General features: G+C 40.2%; 1 protein-coding gene across 3 annotated transcripts in view; it reads right to left on the bottom strand.

Annotated features, from left to right (window-relative positions):
* The window catches only part of MTUS1 (microtubule associated scaffold protein 1), a 90,443-nt gene extending 78,078 nt beyond the window's left edge, over nucleotides 1-12,365 (bottom strand). For all 3 annotated transcript variants that reach the window (XM_009955965.2, XM_086464197.1, XM_086464198.1), the window contains exons 1-2: nucleotides 10,311-12,365; nucleotides 7,861-8,056 (exon numbers count right to left, since the gene is read on the bottom strand). In XM_009955965.2, the coding sequence (XP_009954267.2) occupies nucleotides 7,861-8,056; nucleotides 10,311-12,365 (2,251 nt within the window). The remainder of the gene's footprint in view (nucleotides 1-7,860; nucleotides 8,057-10,310) is intronic.
* Between the last annotated feature and the right edge of the window lie 15,339 nt (nucleotides 12,366-27,704).

Genomic DNA, 27,704 nt, shown 5'->3' with positions numbered 1-27,704 from the left:
ACATAAACACGGACAAAGACAGGGAATGTTACATTACTGCTGGTCTTAAAATATTTACATGAGAGAGATTTATTTGTTTAGGGGATAACAGCTGATCAGTTTACATACTAAGACAAAACACCATTCCCCATCTGATGCAGACTTCCACAGTACAGTTTCCATTCACCTGCAATCTTCAGGAAAGTGCTCCTCTTTGGCACAGGTATCAAGACACCAGCAGCAAGCTAGTGCCAAAAACATAACCAGACTATCAGCAGCCATACAAGTAGGTATTCACGTGTTTCTCCTCTTGCAGCTCGATATTGTGAGACAAACTGGAAAACTGATTATCAGTGCTACACAGCATTATATTAGCAATTAAGAACTGCCAAACCAGTCCTTTTCATTCTTTCAAATGCTCTCACTGTCAGAAGAGCAATTGGAGTGTTTTTTCAGGGGGACAGAGAGGGAGAGAACAACATTCACATGTGTCTACTATTACATTTCATTTTTTCCCCTGCCTATTTGGCCTAGTTTTGAAGTGTGGCAGTTTAACTCCTCCCAGTTAAACCCTTCCACGACCAGGGAGACTCCTCCCTTCCTCATCTTCCCTCAGGCTCAACCTTGCATGTGATCTCTCCAGCACCTAGAAACAGCCCTTCTCCTCCCCAGTCTCAAGTCCAAACTCACACCTGCTCTCCCACCTCCAGTACTGTCTGCCATCATGCTGCCTGATGGATTTACTCAATTTTAGGTTTTTCCTTTTGCAGGCTGGACTAGAGCAGTCCGATGACAGGCCATGTCTGCACAGTCACAGTCATCTCTGACAACCCCAGACAGAGCCAGTCTGCAGACAGCAGGCAGTTTTACACCAGCTTCCCAGCAGCTGCACAGTGGTGGCAAAGCTTGCCCACTCCAGGTTTGCCAGGAGACTGTTGTAAGCTGTTTGCATCCTGACTTAAACAAACCAGCCCCAAACGCTAGCTTTATCATAGCTATTGGAAAGTTCCATCTGTTTAGGAGCAGTCGGCACAAGGAGAAGTCAAATCAACATACTATAAGGAAAGCTGAGGCAAAAGAAAACCACTAAAAACATCTAATTACACTTTCCATTATTGTCCAGCCCTTCACACCACACCGCCCTTCAAGTTATGCACTGAGAATTTTTTTGATCGTTGACAGCTTTTATACTTATGTTATCTATAAATATTTTAAGTTTTCTGTTGCAGGGGTTTGTGCATTCCTTGTGTGAAGGAACCTCACTGTACCAAAACATAAATACAATTTTCTTCAGGAAGACAAGGATTCTTATTCTCTTCTCCTTTACCTGTACCCCGAGAGAATTCAGAACTAACCAGTACAAGCAAAGAGTTATTTGAAGACACACCAGCATGTCCTTGCAAGTAAATGACTAGGTACCAAGAAATTCCCCTGCAGGGAAGTGGTACACACCTCACTCCTAAAGAAGAATACTCTTACAGATGCATCCACTTTTCTGACAGCATTGGTATGTCGACGGTTAGTATCAGCCTCTGCAAGTATGATCATGCTTCTTGCTACAGGTATAACACTTCAAAACCCTGATGGGGCTAGTCACAAATCACCTGTAAAAAGTCTGGGAACTTATGTGAAAACTTTAGTTTCCTATGTATGGTCACTGCCAGCATGAGAAACAAAAGCTGACAGGATGAAATACTTCCTTCTGGAAGCTAGAAGTCAATAGAATCCTAGAAATACCACAGACTTTGGAATAAAGATTCTTTAAGTTAATCTTAAAATTATTCCAATCCCCCACCCCCAAACTCCAAAAAAAACAGAGGACCACACCCAAGGATACCAAACCAGAGATGAATTAACTATCTTGCTTTGAAATCATTCATTGTAACTGATCCTGTATTACCTCACAAAACACAAAAAAAAACAAACACCCACAAAACCCTTCTACTTTTACTCATTTCTCATTGTCAATTCCTACTATAAAACTAAGCAGGAAACAGATTATCCCAAATGGGCATTTTCATGCTGAATGCTATGTAAGGCTTGCAAAATATGAGCAGCACCTATCTCATAGAAAGCACTCCTTGTCAATGAAAAGCAACAAAAAGAAAATAGGTGTCAAAGTCATAGCAAGTTTTTCTACTAGTGTATGTAGCCAAAGCTAAAAGCAAATTGACCAAACTGAATTCAGATTACATCATATTACGGCTCCTTTCTGACTTCAAATTGTGAACCTACCATTCTGTACCTGAATGACCAACACCTGGGCAGAGGCTTAGCAGTCAGTACTGGGCACAAAGATAGACATTGCTCCAGGCAGCTTCCAGCAAGCCATTCCTGTTGAGGATAGCCAGGAAGTAAGGGCAAAGTGGAGCATGACCATTACCAGGGAAGTCCAAGTCAAGCAATTGAAGGGATGACCTGTAAGGCTCCTAAGCCCTCACAACTTAGGCTGCTTTCTGAACTCTCACAAACTCATCAGCTGAACAAAAGTCCTTTCAGATACATCAGGTAAGTTTTCCCCACTTTATACTGCAAATTGAAAGTGAACTGCTTATGAGATACAGTCACTATGTAGTGGAGTTCTCTGGGTGAAGATCGAAAAGGGATGACAGACAAGCTCTATGTCATACTACAGACCTTATGCTCCATGGAGATCCATGTATTTGTTTCCTCCTTCATACTCTTCTGAAGGGGAATATGGAAGTTTTAAGTTCACTTTTAACACAGGCTTTAATTACTGTAATGAAGACCTACATATGTATTAAAAAAAGGGAAAGTGGACCCAGTAATCTGGACTCATGAGGACAAGTAACGATCTTGGACAAGTTAGTGTATAAGGAACCTGCTTCTAGGATCCATAAAAGAAGCTGGCTGTTCTGCAAAAGAAAAAAAATAATGAAGAGACTGGTTGAAACTAAATTTTAAGCCTAATTTGTAGACCCTGGTGCATTTCAGATTTGTTCATGAGAAATCTTGGATACCCTTACAAGTAACTCTCCACTCTAGCATTTTGAAAAAAAGTCCTGTTTCAGGCCAGAGAACCTGGAAGTTATGTTTGCCTTTTAATATATTTTGTTTCTTCTTGGTTGCATGTCAATCCAACTTTAAGAGTCACATGGTAGACAGTAGGAATGAAACAAGCTGAAAAGTGATTTGCAGTAACCATGTTTGGTTTAGCTCCCGGTTCAGTGAAAGAACAGAGACTCAATGATTGTGGGAATGCTTACTGGAACTAAATTGTTTTCATTCTGCTTCACTAGTATTGTGAAAGACTATACCAAAAAGTCCTGAATTACCAAGCTTATATACGTTTCCAGCCGTATGAAGACCCATTGAAACCATTTGGTTTCAGTTTTCCATCTGAAAAGCCTTTCTTTGTGCAGTAAACAGCCACCATATTCAATAATGAAGTCTTAATCTGTCACAGCCTGTTCTGGTTTTAACTTTGGAAGCTTCTCTGAATTACACATTTAAGTAAAAGATTAAGCCAAAATTCAACCAACGGAATTTAGCAATTATGAACTAACAAACAAATCAGTATTTCAAAGTATCACTAAACCTGCTGTGGTCTAATGTAACTTAAACATATTCCCAATAGCATATGGGAAATTATTTTTCCCATGCTTCAGTTAGTTGCAGAACACCAGAAAAGTCCTTCAGTATGATCAACTTTTCATAAGGAAAAGGTCTCACTTGTCCAAAGTCTTCTTCAAGGAACACAGTATTCAGACTGTCGAGCTTCACTCTACCCAAGTTTTCATTATTCTAAATTCTATGAAAATACTTGCAAGAGAAAGACAGAGTACCATTGGATTAGATTCACAGAAAAGAGCAGTAAAGCACAGGGCTGTAACTCTGCTAATTGAGTATCAGTGACTTAAATCAGAGACAAAATGGTACCCACAATGTCAGAAATACTGTCAGACAGTGAAAGACATTTTAGTTGCAAAGATGATTTACATGGCTTCCATTAGTTTCCAGAAATCTTTAACAGTAAGTAGGGGAATAATATTTTTGATGCTTTCACATCCCCAAATCATTAAAATTACACATAAGGCTTCACAGAGGTCTCATTGCTAAGACCTCAACAACAATGTGAAGCTTCATACAGTATGAAATAATTTAAAGCAAGAGTATAATTTCAAGGCAGAAGTGGAGATGAAGTATTAGCATAAAGTAAAGCTCCTCTCCCTTACATACTTAAAGGTAAGTTGTAGTGAGCAGTAGGAGAAAAAAAGGCAGTGGTGGGCATTTACATTTTTAGATCTGAAGTAAATAATGTATATCCCTATTTTATACAGTTCAAACACAATTCAAAATGTCCTGTGGCTCAAACTGTCACAGTGCTTCCGTCCAACTGCATGGGCAGTAACATGTGGTTGCTGGGGCAGGCTGACAGTAGAACTTGCAGTGATGTTCCATGGGACCACCAAAGTTCCTTGGCTTCTCCGTCCCCTTCCACTCCTCCCTTCAAGTGAGAGAAAGACATGACTTGTCCCAAACCATAATACCTCAACTATTAGCAGGCTATTACTCCTCTACAGTGGTTATGTACTTCCAATTAGAAGGCTGTGTGCATTTGCTGGGAACAAAAACAATAGTTACTTTTATTTCAGGATTGGTTCAAAGTCCTGAACCAGGGCTCCAAGATTACACATGCCTTCCAGTAAAAAACAAGTAACTTAAACACTTTATTCTGCATCTTGAATTCTAATAAATGTTTTCACTAATTGAGAAATAGCAAAAGGCATAGTACTGCCTGCCATCCAGTACTACAGAAATCTATGCACACCACCATAGAAAAATTAGCCGCAGAGAATTAAGATTTTTGTTCAAGAATGAGTATGTGATTACAGGTCACTCTCTCTTATGGAGAAATGGAGACAAATAGTTATAGAAATCATTTTGAGGTGTCTAGCTTGCAACTGTGACCGGATTTCTAGATTTGCTGCAGAAATGGGGCTTCACCATTTGACAAACACTGAATTTAGTTATAAAGGTGATTTACATGGCTTCCATTAGTTTCCAGAAATCTTTAATGGTAAGCAGGGGAATAATATTTTGGTACACTGAATCAAGTTGGGCTTACCTTTTAGAGAACCGATTTCTAATTCAGCAAAAACTCCCAAGATCCAGGCAAGATATACCAATACTGGTGAACAGTGGTCAGCAACCATTTTGAAATAAAGAAGTTATTTCTATCTTATTTCTGCAAATAACCTCACAAAAATATAATGCTTGACAGGAGTTTTCCTTTCCTTCTGCTGTCTCCTGTTCAGGAAAGGATCAGGGAATTTCCTTATAAGACATGCTTCCTATTGGGTTAGTGCATTACCACTGAAAGCTTAAAGTTTACATTTACAAGTGAAAAAAAGCCCTACCAAAATCTCAATTCCTGCCAAGTTGCAAGGATCTTGGTGTTTTATACAGGGCACTTTCTCTTTTGTTTCTTGGCTGCAGAGGAGTTTCCTGCTTCACACTCAAAATGACAGTGCATAATACAATCCATTGTTCACAAGCTCTTGATTATTCTGGGAATAATACATACACTAATACTTGGAAACATGGACCACTTCTCTCCCTCAACATACATGTGTGAGAAACGACACAGAGCTATACCATCGCTTCTTTTGTTCAGAGTATATAATGGACTCACTACACTGATTTGTCTTCCTACCCAATGATCTAAACACAGCCACCAACTGGTTAAGAATCAGCTGCATTTATGTTAGCACCTCAGGAAGCCACGAGGTTGTTAGGATTTGGACAGTTTTAAGACTCAGCTTGACAAATGCCTGAACAACCTAGTCTGAATTCAGTGCTGACCCAGCTACAGGCAGAGGGGGGCTGGACTAGGTGACCTTCAGAAGTCCTTTCCATCCCGGATTTAGCTAGTCTGTCTGTAGTCTGGAGAAATCCTGACAGCAAACAACTGTACAGCTACTGAGTTAGTTATCTGTGCTGCTGGAATTATACCAAGGCACAAGTTACCGAAGAGTTAAGTGACTTAACTAGAAGAAATCGTTATTCCCCACAGGAAGGCTTTAGCTGCAGCAGACAACTGGGTTTGGTTTACAAGCTGACACTTGGCCACAGTAAGCGTATGTACAGTTTTACTTAAAAACAGATGGGGTAAGCAGGAGTAGATAGGGTTTTACCTGAAAGATGTGGTCACATAATACAGCAGGGCTTTGGTAGCAATACCAAGAAACTCCTACCTTTCCCCATCCTTGCTTCTCCCACCTTTGATATGCGTCAGTACTGTGTTTACCAGGGAGCAAATAAACATGTTTAAGAATTCCCTTGGCAAGAGATGGGGAAGTTAACCTGATATAGTTTAATGCACCAAAACATTGCATAAGCAAAATGAAGGGTAAAATGCGCTAGAAATGGTGGGCATTGGCAGGGGGGCTGGGGACAGGACGTGGAGAAAAAAAAAATTCTCATGTGCAGCACTGACGTTCCAGTCTCATCAGATCACAGGGTTTGAAATGTTGAGGTGCTGCTTCATGCCTTTACCTTAAGCAGTCTTCTTCCAATAGGAAAATTTTGGAAGGTATTCCACTGACTACCATAATATCAACACACAGTGAGTCAAGCAATGACAGGTTTAGCTAAAGAAACTTAGTGAAGGCTTTTATTTTCAACAGCAAATAACTTCTTCTTTTGAAAGTGCATCCAATTTTACTTTTTCTTAATGAAAGGAAGAAGTTAGTCCTATAACCCAGCCATGCTTGCATTTATTTCTAGTGATGGCGTCATACATCTACTCTGGATTAATAATCTAAGGGACAAATATACACCTATATCTATATCCATCTCAGTTCTCCTAAGACCATAATTACAGATAGAAAGCTCTAAATTGGTATTTAGAGAGGTGAGTCTTCCAAGAGATTGGTGGCTTATAGGTAGGTGCCTAGTTCACTGAGGAAGTCCCTCACATTAGCAAGGCTCAAGTCACGGGAATAGCCTATATCTTTGAGGGACTCATCGTATAAAGGACTACAGATACAGATTTTATCATGCTTCACTACCTGCATATAATTGAACTGTTTAATAATCCTAGATTAAGTGGGCTGAAAAAAAAAAAAAAAGAAGAACAGGTTTTACTGGGTACAGCTGGGTGTGCACACTTTCCAGATTACAGTTTATTGTAGCATAGTCATTTATAGCCAGGTTACCTTTACAATTAGCTATATTGCCACACTTGGTTATAAAAAGCATATAACCTACAACAGCATTTCTGAATCTCTACAAAACAGTTACAGAATGTAGTTTCCAGTCACCAGATTTGAACAGCAGGCTACAGACTAGATATGAGATTCCCCAGCCTTTGGTGTTAATCAGTCCAAGCTTAATTAGCAGCTCAGGCAGTAGTCTCTCCTTCAATTATGTTCTCCCCTCTCTAGAAACTATAGAGCTGTACTAAAATTAGGTTTAACAAAATATGTTATGTCCTGAAATAAGGGCTTATTCCCGTTGGAATAGCATACACTTGCTTTTTGTAACTGCTTTGTATCTGAGCTCCGTATTTTCTCCTCCTCACTTTCACATCTTTTGAGTAATTTTAGTTGTAATTCTGCAAAGTACTGTTATATAACCAAACTATAAATAATAATATTTAAAATATTGTTTCTCCTAATAGCACCACACCCTCCTAGACACATTCGTTACAAGATGAGATTTTTACAAGGATGAGGTGTAACCTGCCTTTCCCCCCCACCCCATACTAGCAATTTGCTATTTAGACAGAATCATATTTACCACCCAAAATACAGCTCTGTGCAGTCCTAAAAGTTCTGTCATAAAGTACATTAAATACGATACCTTAATTTTAAGAAGCTAGCTAAGTGGTAGTATTCCAGTGAAAAAATGTCTTACCAGAGCTTGATGACAGAACAGCTCCTTTGTGAGAAGGTGCTTTAATTGTGCTGCTAGTTTTATTTTCACATCCTCTCTTCAAGGGCAACACGGATGGCACCATTTTAATCTTGGGAGCTGATACACTTCGTAGTGTGATTGGGCCTTTCTTCGTTACGTTTTTCTCTTGTGTTGTCCCATCTTTGACAGGAAGCATCTGTTTCTTTTTTTTTAAAAAAAAAAAAAAAAAAACCAAACACACACACAATAAAACATCCACACACACACCAGCACTATAAGAAGCTGAAGATCTTCCTTTCCAGCCTCTGTAATGAAATACTGACCACACAGGTAAGAGATATGCTTAGCTGTTTGCTGTCACATTGTCCACATCTGCAGTTCAGAACTTGAAGAACTGTCTCCTCAATGGCCTTCAGCAACACAAACCTATTAGTTTGAAACTAATCACTGGTAATGACAAACACACTGAAGAGGTTACAGAGGTCATTTTGCATCAGAACTTCTTCCTCCCAAAACTCTAATTAACCCGTTCAATTACATGACTGCACTTAATCTCAAGATTAATTCTTTACCAAACAACTACAGAAGTTGGTGGACTGAGAAGTTAGTTCTCCTGTACAACCTGAAACTTCACAGCCCTTACAATACATTTCCTGTTCTAGGTCTTATGTTACAACATGTAAACAGGTTAAAATCTTTCACATTCAGGTGCCATAGATAAACCAAATTCAGGAGTGGACACAGGACAGGTTTAAAACAACGAGTTTATATGTAGCACTCATCTACCTTTCATACAGAATTCAGTCTATATAGGCATTAATTCATGACCACTCTCACTGGAAAGTTAGGCCTATAATGGTAAACTCATAAGAACATAAAGCTCTTTGTATGCTTTTCTGTGACTCAAGCCAATACACAGCAATTTGGTCATATTAATGCACTTTCCACTTTTGACTCCAAACCTCATCTTCATTTTCAGAAGTTAATCTGTACTTTTCAGAAGAACACTTAAGTTTAGTCCAGCTGATCAGTCTACTGCACTTTTTATATAATTTGCTTTATTGATTTTTCAGGTACCAACAGAACAATTAAGATCACAAAGGTTTCCATCTTGGCAATGGGGTGAATCAAAAGCATTCTCTCCAACCCTCAGCACCAAAAGGAAGGGGTGAAGCAGAATCCGAGCTCTGAAAGACTTCAGAATTAAAATAGACCATCCTTGTCATGTTCATTTAGGTTTTCAAGTTAAATTATTTATTATAATAAATAAATAATATTATTTATTAATTTCTTCTGTAATGTTTCAAAAATGGATAGATACTTCTGTTTTAACTGAAGTAGCTTCCTCCATATACTGAGCTCAACTGGAGTTTTTCTGGCAAATCAGTAGAGCCTGGCAAAAATTCAGACAACGCCAGCTTTACTGGTAACAGCTGCTGACGCTGTTTCACCAATTTAACATAAGCTGCTGTACCCACAAGCAAACAACAGGAGGGACTCCATATAGCATCCAAACTCCAACTCTGCATACCTCCCCAGTTCTTGGTAGAACCAACCCCGAAGCACTTCCTTTCTTTCCCACCATTCCTTTTCTTTTAACGTTCTTCCAGAGTATCTGAAAGCAGCAGATTTCTCCTGACAGGCAGCTGACTCATCTCAAAATATTTCCCAACCAACCAGCACATGCATATCTCCCGGCCACGAAGTTTGCACCTTCCAGCTGGCCAAATGCCCAAAACCAGGTATTTGCCCTCTGCATGAGAAATATTTCCTGGCTACTCTTAACTATCCTAATGAGTCCCAGTTCTACTTCAAATAAACAAACTCCCAAATTATTCAAAGCAGACAGTTAAATTAAGATGTTAAAAATAAAATGCTTGACCAACTTGTTGGTCTTTGGGTTTTGTGTGACTTAGTATTATTGTTAACATATGCACAAAGTAAATTTAAAAAAGTGTAATTTAGTTCTAAAGCCTGTTTTAAAAGAAAACACTGAAAACAGCAATTTATCCTCTAATCTATCCTGTATTTAAAGTTACAGCACTACTAGAATTATCTTGAGAAAGCCACCTATTAAGAGCTCTATTTAGAAAAACCTCACCAAGTTACGCTATGCAATTTTAGCAGTTTGACTAAATTAAGACTTGTTTGCTTTTATTAGAAATCTTACCAACTGCATTGTTGTAAAATGACTTTACAAAAAAAAAAATTTATACCATGGAATAAGATGAGGGCTGAAGACACCAAATCACACTTGAGGCCAAGTGCAACCAGTTTGTAAAACAGTATTTCTTTGCTCCCTTTATTAGGGAAGGGACTTCATCTCAGAAATCAACACTACAGTTATATTTGTAGATACAAAGCCCATTCCACAATTTCCACTCAGCATTGTGCAATGCAGAATTCCCTTTTTCAAAGGTACAATTAAGCATGTAAAGAAAAAAGCTTACCAAAGGAACAGAGTCCAGGTCAAAGGTTTCATTTGCCACATCTTTTAATAGGGCTGCTTCCAGAGGAACTCCCATGTTGCTGCTTTGCTCTTTTTCACCTCCAGCCAGGTAGGTGTTTTGAGCACAGGGCTGCATTAAAGAGTCTGAACTTTCCATTTCATCATTCAGCATCTCTTTCGAGTTCTCTACACACATTGGAAGCCCAGCAGAAACAGAGGAGCATGTTGAATGGGTAGAGCTTGCTTTGCCAATGTCTTCCGGATTCTGTTTTAACGCAGGTGTCTTTGAAGCCTTGTGGGAAGTGTTTCTGGGATGCGTTGTGACATGTATGGCTTGGCTAGTGAAGAGGTGTTTGTTAAGATGTACCTTATGGGGCTTATTCACAGGCAATTCCACTTTAGTATCTTTAGCTAGATCTATTTTCTTTTTCGGCACTTTCATAGAGGGGGACAATTGCCTTGGGGAAGCAACTAGTGAAGATGAGGAGACAGCTGATAGCTGGGGGGACTGGGGAGACTGTTTTAATGCTGCACTGTCTCTTGACGGTAGCACAGGTCTAGACATAACCTTTGGCTTAACATTTTTGAAATTAGGTTTGGGAAAACTAACAATCTCAGATTTCTTCGCTTTGGTTATTGTTGACACAATAGCAGACCTGCCCATTGGTTTTCCTGCAGTTTGACCTGAACTACCTTTAAGCAAAGGCCTTCTACTATGCCCTCCTACGAACGCCTCATTTGGTCTTAGTTTAGGAGACTCGTCTCCAAGTTCTGCCAAAGCTGAAACAGAAAAAGTTGTATTTTTCGATGGTTCTTTAGGGGTTGAAGTACATAGAGCAGAATCGCTTTCCTCAGCCATAGGACTGCAGACCACAAAAGTTGCTTCGCACTTCAAGTCAGGCTTAACAGTCCTCTTTAATTTTGGTACACTGCAAGATGTGATAGAGGTGTTGTGCATATCCTGAAGAGCAGCATTTCCAGAAAGACTCTGTTCTTTGGTTAAGGGTTCACCGGTTTCCTTTGATACTTGCTCTCCATCCATTTTATCTACTGGGAGAAGGTGCACATTATTTATAGGACCACCCATGCATGTTCCAGCATTGAAATTCCCAGTTTCATCATGGTCAGGGGTATCCTGCAAGGATTTTACTTGGTCATCTCCGTTAAAATTAATGAATGGTGATAACACATCTCGCCTATAAGGATTTACACATCCAGCAGCTAGTTTCACAGACTGTACTTCTGTTTCCTGTGATTGTTTATCAGTCTTGTTAGTGTTTTTTAGATAGTGTTCGACACCTACAGGGGCAGGTTGATATACTTCAAGTTCTGAATAGGCATCTGAGCTTTCCGAAGCCAGTATCACAGAAGAGAAATAAGGTGTTCTTTCTGAGCTGGTTCTATCAATTTTCTCTCTTGCACATACTTCAGGAGAGATTAGCGTTTCCCTCAGACTCATGTCATCGTTTTGACCAGGTTCCAGAGTTTCACCTGTAACATTAGTAACATCCACTGTGCTCAGGTGGCAGCATGCTCTGTCATTTATCAGGGACTGCACGTTCTGCTCTGAAGCAGGACGAGGTAATACACACTTCGAGTCAGTCCGACTGTAAGGCACCAATTGTTTGATACACTGATTTTGCATTTTTGCCACAGCAATGTTACCCTTCATTAAGTTTGTTGCTTCTTTCAAGTCATAGTTCAAAGGATACACACAAGTCTGTTCAGTCACGGAAGACGTGCATGCAGCATCTGCATCTCCCAACAGAGCTCCTGTGCAGTTGTATCTACCAGGTGTCTTCTGCAGATGAAGAGCTTCAATACACTGCTGTTTTAAAAGAATACTTCTTAAGTCACTCTTATTTTCAAGAACAGTATCATCTTCATGCTCAGTCACTATACTTTGGTCAGTTGAATTACCGTGTATCTCGGTGGCACAATTCTTTGAGGAAGGTGTAGCTCTGTCATATGCATAGTTATTTCCATTTTCATCTCTTATAAGTAAGGAAGACTTCAAGCCATTCTTTGCTTTGTCATCTGACTTTTCAACACTCATTTCGAAAGCTAAATTTTAAACTGGTTTCATTTTATACTTATTTAAAATCCCAGAGAATACAGACTCTTCTGAGCCTTGCAGAAAAAAAAAGAAATAAAAAAGAGCCTCTCCCTGGAACGTGTCAGCTCTCCTGAAAAATATTTTAAAAGTACTTCTTTACTTTCGTGTTTCCCAAGAAGATTCAAAAGTTCTGGAATTAAAAAGAAATTAAAAACAATGAGCCAAACCAGGATTTTAAGACAGTAAGCATTTTTATGCTATTAGTCTTCAAATCAAGCGCAGCCATTTTGGCCAACTTCCTTAAGTAAATTAGGCTTTCATAACAATGCCATCCATGCATGCTTACCTTCACAAGCCATTTGCACTTCCCTGACTGCCAAGCAACTTCTGAACCCTCTGGTCATTTGCAGTCAGGTGTGACTTCAGGGTTGCATTCTCAGATACTTTGATTGCTCGGCTTCCACACAAGGAAAGGAACAATACAAAAAGATTTGGCTCCTCAACAGGAAAAAGGTAGGTAGGTGAGGAACTACATGATAGAATGAACCATCATTTTTCCCTCTTCCAATAGCAGGTACCCAACGAAAGAGCACGGTTCCTCACACAGTGTGTAGTGAAACTATGAAGTTTCTTACTGCACAGTGCTTGGAAGCCAAAAGCTCACACAGGCTCACACAAAAGCAGGTAAGAAAAATCTGTCCAAAGCTGGATACCAAACTGACTCAAGAAGCTCAGTCACAAGCTGCAAGCAGCTGGGAGAACTCTAGGGAAGAATCACTACACGCTCATCCTGTTCTTATACTCTTTACTCAGCATTTAGCCCAGTTACTGCTAGAGACAGGACACAGCATTAGGTGGATCTTCAGTCTGACTGTGTCTGGTCACACGCATGTTCTTATGTACAAGTTTGCACGAAGGCAGGAAAGTAAGAGAGATGTAAGTCATAATAGTGACAAAATGCTGCTGTATAAGGTTAGTTCTAGAACAGACACCAGAGCAGCAACATAACAGCAACTCTAAGAATCCCAGTGAAGATAGCCTTCAGTGCTCATCCCTTGATGCACATAGCAAAGAGCAGTAACAACCCCAGTGTTGTAGTTTAACCCCAGGCAGCAATTAAGCATCACACAGCCATTCACTCACTCCCCCCACCCCGTGGGAAGGGGGAGAGAAGCAGGGGGGGCAGAGGGGGAAGTAAAACTTGAGAGAAAGACAGTTTAAAAAAAAAACAGAAAAGGAAGGAAAAAAAAATAATAATTTAGAATACACAAAACAAGTGATGCACAGTGCAACTGCTTACCACTCGCCAACCGATGCCCAGGCAGTTCCTGAGCAGCAGTCCCCAGCCAGCTTTCCCCCCAGTTTATATACTGGGCATGACATCATATGGTATGGAATATTCCTTTGGCCAGTTTGGGTCAGCTGTCCTGGCTATGTCCCCTCCCAGCTTTTTGAGCACCTTCAGCTCTTCACTGGCAGGGCATGAGAAGCTGAAAAGTCCTTGGATTAGTATAAACACTACTTAGCAACAACTGAAACATCAGTGTGTTATCAACATTATTCTCACACTAAACCCAAAACACAGCACTGTACCAGCTACCAGAAGAAAATTAACTCTATCCCAGCTGAAACCAGGACAGCCAGACAGCAGTTCTCTGCACTGAAGGCTGTTTTCCTGCCTTTCGAGGAAGCATTGCACAGCAGAGGCAGCTCAAGATCATCAGAGTTGTTTTAAGATATCGAAGTTGAAATAAAGATAAGACATGAAGGTTCATAATCAGCTCTGGAGTTACGCCGTTACACTACCCCAGTGCTGCGGGGTAGCTAACAGGTACATGCACATGGAAACCCTTCAAAGTTACTGGAGAGCAATTGCCTACGTAGCAACAGCCTCCATGTTCTATAAAGACATGATTAGCCAAGTGGGGAAACAATTCCAATGTCATTTCCAGCCCAGCAGAGCCACATATCCTCACCCAAAATCCTACAGAAGCAGAAAGTGCAAGGGTGGGGAGGAAGATGGGGGGCGGGGGACACGACGGACGACACACACAACACACAGACAGACCAAAACAAACTACAAAACCCCAAAAATTGAAGAAGAACCCTTGCAACATATAAGGACAAGTTCCTGGCAAGCAAGACTGTACCTAGGTACCAAAACCACAAGGACATGAATGAGAGAGAAGATCCAAACTGTCCAAAGCAGCTGGATTACCTCCATAGTACGACTCCATATGAAAGGCTCCTACTACCAGAAATGAGCCCAGAGGTAGGAAGAACTTCAGATTTATGAGATGGGGAATCTGGCAGGAAGGGTCACTTTCAGAGCAATAAAGTCTAAATGGAAGGGACAGAGTTCACTGGATCCAACAAGGGAATTGGTCTGAAGATGCGTTCATTGACAAAGGTCAGCTTCCCAACTGAGGAACAGGGAAACTGATCAGGTGTTGAACACCATCACACATCTGGAGTGACACATTCCACTCTCCAAACAACGAACAGGAAGGAGGCAGACACTTGCCATTAAAAAAAAAAAATTTAAAAAATCCATGAGCAAACAGGTCAGTGATGTTTAACTAAAATGCAGACACCAGAGTGTGATGTCCTCAAATGAGGATACTGATATAATGACATATTTGAAATTTGGTGGGAAGAAAGCAGCAGGACATGAACATCAGGATTAAGTATACAGGATGGACAGAATAATGCACACTAATATATTAAAGTCTGAAATTATTTGACTGTAAGTTAATCACAATGAGTAGTGGAGTCCCTACAGACTAAAAATCCAGAGCTAACAGAAAAAGAGAAAATTTCTGATCTGCACTGTCAACCATCTCAACTAGGGTGACAATACTGGTTTCAATCCACAATCCACTGAGATGGGTCAAGGAAGCTACGAGATCATAAAACATAATAATAATAATGGGAAGTTTCTGCTATCTTGATGTTGATTAGGTACACTGAAGAATAATTCCCTGATAATATTTTCATACAGGAATCAATGACTGCTTTGGGAAACAAGTTTGTCATGACAAGAGAAGCAACTCTTGATTTGTTCTCTAACAAATAAATTTAAATCCTCACAGAAACCATATAAACCATTTTGGAAACCACAGCAGGGGAAAGAAAACAAACTTACCAACAAATACTTGGAAAGTGTAAAATAAAGCCATGACACTATGTAGTGAAAGTTAAGTTACTAAAAGCAAGAACGCATCATTCAAAAAGCTGATATTTTTCCTTAAACGTTATTTTCTTCAGCTGGAGACATAGTTTGAATAACTACATTCAAAATAAATCCTTTTTCATACCAACAAAAAGTATAAAGCTTTCCAGACGGGCTGTAGGGCCTGTAAACAGTTTTGAGTACAAAAGCAGCACTCAAATTAAGACTGTCCTAGAATTGCAGGAATTTATGTGCTCACTACGGACCAAACACAGAGTGGCTTCTGGCCCACAACCTCATCTTTACATGGAACTTTAAACATCTGTCTCACACTGAGGGTAAAAAGACCAAGGAACAAGGAAACAACAAGCTAACAAGATCAGACAACCGCCTCCTCTGTCCCCCCCTTACTCCCCCAAGATGAAATGGTTTGGCTATCTTAAAAGTCTCTTGGCTCCTTAGGGCTGGTCTAGATCCTTTCCATACCCACTATTATTCAATCCCTATAGAAGTATGAACAATTTTATTTCCCTCCTTTTCATCTTCCATTAGGAAACCTAAGGCAGATTCGAGAGTTCTTCCAAAAGTCTTCCTTGAAGGCAGGGCAAGAACCTGTCCTGAATAATTTTCCAGTGATTTATGTCAATCACAGAATCAACTGCCGAAAAACATTTGCAAACTTTGCTTTCACTGTTGTTTTGACACATTAAAACTAGTTTCTACTTGTCTGGAGACTTGCCTATCACACAGCTTGCTCACCTAGTCATGCAAAAAACGTTAAGATTCCATTTTGATTTAGCATTAGCTCAGATCCAGGCAGCAGTCTTACCTCTTTCAAGAGCTTGCTCAGTACAGAACACAGGGAACTGCCAATACTTAGCAAGACAGATATCAAGAATTTAAAGAATGACAAGTTAGCTTAAAGTATGCTTAGCCAATAATGCCAAAATTTTGAAACAACACAGGCAGCTAAGTAAACCTTGATCCAGTCGATGCTGAAGAAGCTCCAAGAAAAATAAAAGTAGTTTTGAGTCTGAGAAATGAGGAAGTGCATTCAAGTTACATATACAAATGTGTATATGTATGCATATAAGTCTGCTAAATCAGTGCTCTGGAGTTTCAGATAATGAGAGAATATACAGTAATAAACCACTGATTCGACTGGTTTTAAAGCAAATTTTCACTTTAGCAATCAATACTTTCATAAGCAACTAGACCAGCTTCAAATACAGCTTCATATCCTCATTTAGAGTCCTAAAAGTATCCTGCATAAAAAGGATTAACTATAGCATATAAAAATCTGTAACCTAGATGAACATTAGTCCTCAAAAAATTGACATTCTGTAACTCTGCAGGTACTAAAATGTTCATTAGGCTTACGAGAACACTTCCTGGTGATGAGAGCTACTTTATATTTAAGATCTGCCATAGGAAGCTGAATGAAAAATTAACCTCAGCCAGCAACTCCTCCATAGGAGTGGTCAGTAGCAGATGCACAGACACAACAGTTGCCCTACCCAAGAACATTCCTTCCCAAGAATATACTGTTCCTGGCAACTGATGACTTGGGGAATTCTCTAAACTAAATACTACTAATAAATTCACTTTGTGTTTGTCTTACATCAACAAGCGTTAGGCATGCCTGGCCTCCACAACACCCTTCAGTGCAGCACAAGAGAGTTTAGCTGTTTTGTGCCTTCAGTAAAGCTCAACTTGCCAAATTTCAGTTGTACATTTCACATGCTTACACATTGCCAATAAAGTCGTAGTTACAAGAGCTCTAAGCTTTCTCCTTCCTCAGATAAAAGAGCTTGGGGCAAGAGAAGCATCACTTTGAAAAAAAGGGAAAGGAGCCTGGCAAGCAGATTCTCTTAAAAGGAGAAGAGATCAGCTGCCAGCAGCCCCAGATCCAGAAGAAACACACTACAACACACAGAACTGAGCTCAGAGCAAGATCTTGTCAACCTACAAGGGGGGTTAAAGGGCAGAGGGACAGTGACTCCTTCAGTGCTGGGTAAACAGGAATCAAAAACCCATCAATTACAATAGATAATTCAAGCTACAAGTTTACAAATCACTAGAAGAACCCAGTCAGTTTGTGTTAGTGTCGCAAGGCAGACAGTAGTAATTTACATTTCTCCTGGTAGTCCATCTGGAACTCGGTTCTTTCACCCACACTATGACACTGCATTTACTCAGACCCATCAGCTATGTTTGTGCAGTCTGAACGAAGGGGGGAGGGGTGTTGAGATGAGGAATAAATCTGAAAAGAGTTGCCCAGACATGCAGGAAGGCAGTCTAGAAGTGCTCTAATCAACTGAACATGCTTTGATACCAGTCAAAATGCACCATCAGCACCTGTATTCCAGCAGAAAACTCTATTACATAGTCACAATTACCACTGTCACTGAAGTCAGAAACCATTTAAGGCATTTCATATGTGAACACGTTACACTACAGCCAGTTTACCTGACTCTGTTCTGGAACAAAACATAGTCACACAAATCTGACTTTTTCAGCACGCGCACCTGAGGGCAGAGATGGCAGCATCCAGGACGGAGTCTGCAGCGACCAGGTATCCCTCCCAACATGCTCTGTCCAGTGTTGCTCACACATGTTCCACCAGAAAGCACTGGGAAAACACATAATTTCAGGTAACACTGCATTTGCACAGAATTGCAAATTCAGAGCTCCCTGTGCAGCCTCAGTAGTGTCACACCCTGACGTGAACCAGCCTGTTGCCAAGCTAATTCAAACTATTAGAAGCTTAGCTCATCCTCTTTTCTAAAACAACTTCACCCAAACATTTATAATATTACAGCATACTCCTAGAAACGAATTATATGAAGTACTTGTACGCTAATAGCATTGCTCGCTTAAGAACACAGTATCATCAGTGCTGGCACTGTGAGGATGCTGTGTTTATAACAAAAAAAACAAACCCACAGGGTAGCTAAGTGACATCTGTATGCTTTACTCAAAGCCATTTTAAAAATCAAAATCAATGCAAGACGCGTGCTACAGCAAGTGGAAATAATGTGCAAGTTACATTTGCAAGTAATCACACAGGCACATTTAACTGAAGGAGTAGTATCACTTTCACAGACATGAACCATCAGGTTTTGCCCCCTACTTGGCTATTTGCCAGCCTGCTTCAAGACTGATGCACCAGCATAACATACAAGTGATAGTAACCAAGGAGCATGAATTTTAAGCAGTTAAGTCTTGGCACTAAGGTATGGCAGAAGTGAAGTGGAAAGGCAACTGAGCATACAGCTGGCAGACTTCAGACATCCTAAAGTTGTGTGAGAGGTACTGACTTCCCATAAGATGTTCTAAACCACGACACAGTACCATCAGACTACCCTAAAACATATGACTGATCATGCTCACAGGTACATCTACACTAGTAGCTTCCTCTTGCTAGTGACTAAAAAGTTGTCTAACAGAGCACACAATGCTAGCACTTTCCCCAAACTCATGGCCTCCAGTGATTCAGTCCTCAGAGCACTGATTCAAGGGAAAGCTTCAACTGCTTTTAGACCCTTCTTTTCCTCGTCCGTAGTCATTGCTTTCCTAAGATGAAGGGTCCTTATCTATTTAATTGTTCTTAAACTCTGGCCATCCTTGTTGGCCTGTCTTTAAGGATGTTAGCCTGTTGTCTCATCTTCAAGTTCATGCTATTATTTGTAAGTACATAATACACTCAGACATTCCAACGGATTTACACAGTGTCTTGATAACACAATTTTTCTTCCTTTAATAATTGGCAATTTTTGATTTTTATTGTAAGGTAGTTCTGGGAGAACTCTGTATCCAGAAGCAAAAGACTGGTCTAGCGACTTTTCTTAAAAGTAAATTAAGTCCATCTTTTTTTTTAGATAACCAAGATACTAGATGCCAATTCTAGACACTGTTTTCGATTTGGAGGTGCAACCCCCTAGACCAGGAAGTTCTGCAAATGCACATGCCTTTCCCCCACTCTGTTTTACAGCAACTGACAAGAGGAAACTCACGGAAGTAACAGAGATAAGCATACACTAGCCAGTGACAAACGCAGCACAAGCAAGCAGGTGTGCTTTATTGTTTGAGATTAAGTGCATGATCAAACAAAACCAAAGCATTCGAATGTGCAGACCAGAATACCAACAAGCCTCTCACGTGGATATTCCAGAGCTCTCGTATAGCTCAACCAGGCTCTCAACGTAACTTCATTAAGACAGCATTCATTGCTAGAAGTGACACAGACTACTCACGGGGTTTTCAAAGTATGGTGCAGTACACAACTGCACACATGGTCGTTTATATACTTAGTTATCATTCATTTATCCATTGTCATCATAAACAAAGGCTGTGCACGGTTTTCTGTGAGATCAGTATTCAGTCTGTTACTCTTTAGGAACTTGTAAGAATACCATTAAGTTACTACTTCCCGGTTAAATTAGTTACCAACTTTTCAGAAAGATGTTTTGGGTTGGTTTTTTTTTGCTATTTTATCACAACTAAATAGTTCAGCAGAAGCATATGTTCTCGTACAAGGAAGGATAAACTTTCAGGTCAAAGTGAAAGTAAGGAGCTGGAACTTGAAAAAAACCCCAATAGCACATTTATTATGGCACTTCCTTGCAAGGTCAAGGTTCAAGTCTTTCTTTTTGAAAGACTTGATTGAACAGCTAAGAACAAACAAGTCTGAGACTGTCAGAGCCCTGTGTTCAACAATCCTAATCAGTGTTCAAGTTCTTTGACTAGATAGGCATTACTAATGTTGCTCACCTTCTGTTTCCTAGAATTCAGCTAAACTGATTTTCTCCACTGCTACCATTTAAAGGGTACATTTATATGTTTTGGTATCTTCAAGTTACAATACAGTGAGTCAGGATCATTCACAGGAGTTTTCCCTTTCAGACTGAAATATTATTGGTGTAGGAAGAAAGGTGGTAATAGACTATGAAGATCAAAAATGCTTTGTGAATTCACGATAGGTCTGCCCAGCCACATGCATACAGCAAATTAAGTGAAACTTTAAAGCTGAGCAAGTAAGGTTGGTGCTCTTCAAGAATGACCTCAAGTTTCAAGATAGTCTTCACATATCTAGCAGTTTTCCTGAAGTTTCTCATAATACATTCTTTATCGTCACTTGCCATTTTTTAAGGAAATTTCAGCCATCAACACCCTTGCTGCCCATCTTCCTTTAAACAAACCTCAAACATTCAAAGTAGAAGTTGTTCTGAACCAACCAGCAGTCCTCTCCACAACCTTTTTACTCTCCATTATTCGTTTCTCCTCTTTTACAGAGCTGTCAATCCTCTTAACTTGCCCCATATTCCTCACTTGCTTCTCAGCCTAGCTGAAGTCAAATCTAGTACAGAAGCAAGTAGACAGGGAAGCAGTACAGAATAGCCATTACACCTTGGATTCTCAAGACAAAGTGGGGGGGGGGGGGGGGGGTTGCTATTGGTCTTTTGGGGGCTTTCCAGTTTGGGTTTTTTTTGGTTTGGTTAAGTTTTTAAAACTTTGTTTTTAATATGCCCTCTGACTATTATGGCTACAACATTTAACTAAGGGAAGACTTTTTGAGTGCTGCTAATCCCCTCTTGACTAACAAGTACAAGGCTTTCACAAAAAAGCAGGTACAAAAGTGGTAGAAATACTCTGCAGAAGCAGCACCATGCTGCTAAGGTGGTGAGTAAAATGCCAGTTGTAACCCATGAAAAAACAAAGTTCTTGCTTCCTAACAATGAGCCACAACTTAGTCATTTGTTTGGCAAGTCAGAGCAGAGATGGCTTTAACCATTACCACTGAAATAACTGCTGCATTAAATATTTGCCTTTACAACCAAGTTTTAATGCCAAGCAAACATACCACAATGTGCTGGGCAGGATACACTGAGACTACTTAAGGTTACATGCTGACTTGAAACTTTTCCTATTCCTGAACTATTTTTTTGAAGCATCTGTGCCCCCAGCTCTAGTGCAAGTGCTACAGACATAGCTGACGTTATCAGTATCCTAGTTAGTACAGTGCCTGTATCGATACAATCGAATAGCTAAGGCCACAGACTCAACTGCTCCCATGCACTGCATGTCCTTGCAGCTCTTCACCTAAAACTGAGTAGTTGTTCAGCATCTGGCTATATTTAACACTGACATGTAATATGAACTAGTTTACAGAGCATTTTGAGTACTCTCAACCTAACCTGTAGCAAAGCAAGACCCAGTAAGTACAGCAGTATTATTTAGCTCTAGTGAATTATTCTGTGTAATGAATCTATAACCTGCTTAATTTATTTGAAAAAGCAGATCAACATGGTCTCTAACGACTGGAATAGCAGCATCTCTGCCATGATATCTTTCTGCAGTACAAACTGAAGAACTAATCAAGGTACTTACGATTTCTCACATTAACCAGGTCAGAAGTGTAATCAGCTCACAGTTTTAGCAGACTCAAAGATGCTTGCTATGCAGAAGTGGTCATTCATTCAGAAAAGGCTGTAGCCAGCCAAGAACAGTTTCCACTTACTCTACAAGAAATTCTACCACTGAGTTAGGACTGCACTTTTGCACAGCAACAGCATCACAGTAGGATTTAGTTCTGAAGACGCTGTACTTGCCAAATAAAGAACAGCTGTTACTACACTTTTTTAAAAAATACTGAAGACTACTGATTATAGTGAACAAAATCTAAATGAAACTGCAACAAACTGGTTACAGGAAATAGTATTTTGGTAGCCAAACAGGAAACAGGTCCAACCCAATGATTAGAAGTCCTAAAGGTGCAGGGTTTTTTGAGGATTTTCAGTAAGTATTGCTGAATAGTAGTTTAAATCCTATCAATCCTAATGGTGTAACCAATATTTCACCTTCAGTGTTGCACAACTGGCATCTGGAGCAACTGGGTAATTCACAACAATTGTTCCAAATGCTGTAGTCTCAGGAGAAAAAAAAACCAAACACCACCACATTGTTTTTATGTTCAAAAAAATGTTATGTTCCCTACAAAGGAAACTGTTGCTCACAGTGAGATCAATCCTGCTAGAAGAGTTTATTTTTATGTTTTATTCTTTGTACATTTTTTATTTGTTTGCCTTTCGGTCCCAGGAGATGCAAGGTTCTGAATCCAAGAGGGACTAGCTCTGTAAAACTGAACACAGCACTGCACCTCTGCACCAGCCAAATGACAAGGAAGACACCATGACAGTTTTGCAGAGCTGTTCAGAGGAAAGAGCTTGATTGATGCCACACTATTAGCAGTGTAGCAGGCTGCAGTCCGTGCCCTCTGGAAAGCACAAGTGCCCCATGTTGCTTGACACTGCTGCCACCAGGCTGCCTGCAGCCCCTCAAGGGCTGAAATTCCACAGCAGGACCTGGTGGGTGAAGGACTGGAGAGAAAGGCGAGCTGGGCACACGTTGCCCGAAGGGATGCCAGGGTAAGGTTATTGGTCTCACCCAGGTGATCCAGAAGGGATCCAGATATGCAGGCTGCTGCCTGGCTCCCTGCAGATCCCCCTCGGCTCTGGGGAATGAGCTCCACTTGAGCCCTGAGCAGCAGCACTCCTGCAGAGGGTTCTGCATCTGGAGAACAGCAGGACTAGAAGCTCCCGTACAGAAATCATCTTGTCAGTCCCTCTGAGACCCTGCGGGAATACTGTAGTCTAGCAAAGAATTATAAATTCTTAAGATTCAAGTGGCGCAAATCCATTATTTCAATATTTTTCCTTGAATCGAGTTGCTTAAAATTAGGCATTAAATCCAAATGCTGCTTATTATAGCCAATGTTCGGTTTAAAAGTATAGCCAAGTAAAGCTTTAATCACAGAGCTGAAAAGTGTTTTAACCTCAAATGCTAGCCTCTTAAAGTTCTTCCCATTCAACTGTTGACAGCTTCCCACAAGAGTAAAGCAAATACACATCACCAGATCATTGCAGACACCCTGGAACAACAGTTATACGTTATATGGGAACATTAACTTTGAGTTCAACTCAGGACTTACCAAAATCAATGCCACAGACAGTGACAGAAGTGTTACACACCCGGTGCCACATCCATACCTGATGTTCCCAAGTGAGTTTCAGCTTCTGCTACAGCCTCCCCTTGAGATAAGATACCAGCACAACTAGAGGACATTGCATACACTAGCAAAGTACTGTCTCTGGGCTACGAAGTCAAAAAGCAGCACCCTGGTTTTATAATAAACTAGATCATAACCCTTGAATAACTGACAACCTAACAGGAGCTACATGACTTACAGGCAAAAAATGCCTTTCTCTTCCTTTGGCTGGCTTTTGAGAAAGTCAGCTCTGTCTCTTTTGCAAGGACTGATTACACATTAACTTTTACCGAACAGTCTCCTCAGTCAGATGATTCACTCGTGAACATGGATTAGTTCTCTGGAGTCTCTAGGATTTAGTGCCACATATAAACTACCCAGTCTCCAATATACCTCGCATTTAACCCTTTAGGCTTTGACTTCTAGATTTATTAGCCTGATGGAAGGAAAATCCGAATTACATGCAAGCAGCGACAGCAGCATGATGATTTAAAGGGCATTGTTCTGATCTGGTACACTTTAAGCACTCCTTCTACAACCAGACACACAGTTTGTTAGCAGCAACCTATAAAATACTACTTCTTGGGCTAAAGCACATTTAAGACATGCAAATCTGCAGCTGAAAAATAATCGGAGAACACACAGATAAAGGGGCTTTCCATTACTACCATCTAAAAAAAGTGTTAGTGGAAAAAAATATTGCAACTTCTACATATTCTGCACAGGGACAGGCAACAAAGATTGAAGTTAAATGATGCCTTTATTTTCTTACAGTAAAAAAAAAAAAAAAAAAAAAAAAAAAATCAAAGCTTCCCCTGTTCAAAACTGTAGAGAGCACCAGAATGTACAGCATCACTATGCACAAGCTTCTCCAAAGCTATGCTTTCCAGGCTGTTCCTCCAAGGAATTAATACACATCCATCATTAACAGGGCAACAGAGACACAGTATTATTTCTGGATTTATGTTGGTAACAGACCTTGATTATTTAATTCTGCTAAGTACCAACACCAAATGGCAGCTGCTGGGTCAAACTATCACTTAACAGTACTGAAAGCCATGAAACTATCACCCGTATCAGAAGTGAGTCAGAAACACTAGCATTTTATACAGCAAGTATTTCACCACTCCACAACGCGGGTAGAAAACGCCTACGCAGGGCTAACACAAATAAGAGCACTTGACTAACTTTATACAGCTGATGTTAGTTTGGGACACAGATGAGCAACTCTGCCTCTTGTGTTTCAGGTAGAGAAGTAATAAATTCTTGCATTGGGACGAGCATTTGGGCTGTACATAGCATAAGTGGGGGGGTTTTGTAGGAATGAGGAAGAAGCACTGTTAAAAAAACCAAACAACAACAAAAACAAGTTGCTTAGGTACCTAACAAAAGTTAATTGAACTTGCACAGCTGAATACTGTCCTGTGAAGGGTGACCAACTTTTTTTTCAAAGCAGTCTCAGTAAGCTTAAGTTTGCACGACAGAACTATTTCATCTACCAGCATCAAGTTCACCAAAGCACGTCAACAATGCTGCAGTTTCTAGATTTCCATCTAGAAATCCACCCATTCACAGTGCACAAACAAGGATCCTCACATCCTGCTCAATCAGGAGTCTGAATGCAGTTTGTTGATACAAGTTCTCTGGTAAATGAAATCCCAGAATGCTGCAGCAGCCTAAATTGAGAAGGGTTGCCTACGCAGGGGAAGAGGAGAAAAAAAAACCAACAAAACAGAAAAACCCCAAACCACAGACACACACCCAGTGCTGAGTAATCTGAGAAAATAAATAGGGGGAAAAGTCCTGAAGCTTGTCTTGATAGGAAAATACATCCTAACTGCTGAATGCTGAGGAAAAAAAAGTTGAGCTGAGCAGACTATCCAAGAAGAATCCACAAGAGATCTCCATCTCCCCCAGTTCTCTCACTTCCATGTCTCTAATTTTAGAGAGTATTTATTGGTTAGTGCTCTCTCCCTCCTTCATCAGGTATTGGGGGATATTCCTGGAAAAGGAGACTGTTTCTACCTTGATGTTTTTCCTTCAAATCCATCACTGGGGTTGTATTTTCTTTGCGCCAAGTTAAACATACCAGAGGTGTTTTCACAAGTCATTTGGGTAGTGTACTGCTCACAAATGTCAACTGCAAGCCATTAATGCTGCATTAGGAACTTGCCTCACAAGAAGCAGGGGTGGAAGGGATTGGCACCTGGAAAGCCCATCTATGGCTAAGCCTTCAGAGTTGCAAAGGAATTTCAAATTGTTCAAATTTTTTTTGGAAAAAAAAAATAGAGGAACAGCAGTCCATCAAAATACATCTAAGAATACGCTGAGTGTAATAAGCTTCCTTGGGCTGGATTTCTTGCACCTACAGAGAAGTTCCTAGTCAAAACTAGGTATGCCAAAAGTCAGAAGGGGGGGACAGTCCCCAGTGACTGTGACAACTGTCATACAGGAGGCCAAGGTTCAACTTGCCCACAAGTACGAAGTGCTCAAATTAGTTCTGCTTTTCTGATCTTCCACATGATAGACTGACTGGTGGCTTGAGTACTTCATTTCTGACCCCTGATAAGGCTCTTCAAAAAGAAATCTGGAGGTGGTCTCTGATTTTTCTTAAAGCAGAAAGGAGAAAAAAGTATAGTCTCAAACGATCACATGACAGGTAAATAGCTTCTACTGAGGCATACATATTGGCCTAAAAATCAAGTTGTGTGTCAGACAATCAAGCCTTCCACATCAATAAAAGGGTTAGACTGAGTCCTTTGACCATTTTGCTCACAAATCACTGTATTACAGAGAATAGCAGATGTGAAAGGTAGCAGAAGTAACCATTTTCATAATATTAAACTGCCTTAAAGTCTCCTGAATTGTTTCACACAACCTTCCTCTCCCCACTCAAGGCAGAAGCAAGAGCAACTGCCTGCTTAAGCTCCCAGTTTCTAAAGTTTCTAAAGTTTTTAGGTCTTGCCAGTTTACCACCCACCTCTGTCTTAGTAGTTGCACCAAATCTGGTTTGTGTTTCTCCCCATCATGTCCCTGAATTCCAAGTTTGTGTATTAGGATTGTGTATTGAGAATTTGTGGGGTTTGATTATTCCCTCCCTCATTTCAAATTAAAATTTGGCAACTAACAGATTTAAGCGCTAAAGACAAACTACACTCATTCCTAAATTATTTTAGGTATACAAATCAATAATTCCATGTACTATAAGGAGACTGTGACTTCACATACCAGGTGGTAACACAAACCAAACCCAAGCCAAGCACGTGCTATAGCAGAGAAGCAGCATTTGGGATACTATATGAGCTTTTTATCTCCAGTATATTTGAGAGACACCCAGAGACTCCACTGAAAGAGCCTTACATCTTGAGAATAAAATGGCACTCACATACCTTCAAGCTGGAGAGCGCATTTTGGTTTAAGCAGGGTAATCTTTACTAACACAGGAACCACTGCAGCCACCAGTCAGTGCCTGCTGCTGTTTAACTGCAGTCTCAGGGCACCAGCTTAGCAGCCAATTTTTACATCACCATCCTATCACCTTAAAGCATAGTTCAGTTATTTCGCACAGAATGGACTGGACACAAGGTACAACACTATCCCACTGTGCTTACTTCAACAAGCCTGCTCAGCATCAGCTTCCACATGCAGAAATAAAACGGAATAAACCTCAGTATTCAGGTTTGTTTATATGTCAGGTACCTGTACGTTTGCTCGTAAGACCACACAATGGAAAAATACATTTTAAAAGCTATTTGACAAAGCAATCACAATTCTCATCATAGCCGCAGATTTAGTGCAATAACACATCAGAACTTACTGATAGGGTAACTTGATGAATCTGATACCTATCTCTACCTTATTCTTTGATGCAAAGTATAACACTTAACATTCTACAAGGAGAAAATACCAGTTCTAGTATAGAACTATAAAATACTAGTTCTTTAAATGACACAAAATATATTTAAGATCCCTGTTAGGTTAAGCACTCAACATGAAATACATATGCAAATCAACAGTTAAATCAGTGAATAATTCAGATCCCAAACCAACCACAGGGGAATTGCTTCTATTCTGAATCAAACAGTGTAACAACAAAGTCAGAGTCAGGCTGTGCTAACTG

The sequence above is a fragment of the Leptosomus discolor genome, chromosome 4 (assembly GCF_034619465.1).
Source record: "Leptosomus discolor isolate bLepDis1 chromosome 4, bLepDis1.hap2, whole genome shotgun sequence".
In the NCBI taxonomy this organism is placed as follows: Eukaryota; Metazoa; Chordata; class Aves; order Leptosomiformes; family Leptosomidae; genus Leptosomus; species Leptosomus discolor.
The sequence above is the reverse complement of the archived record's forward strand: the minus strand, read 5'-3'. Positions and strand labels throughout refer to the sequence as shown.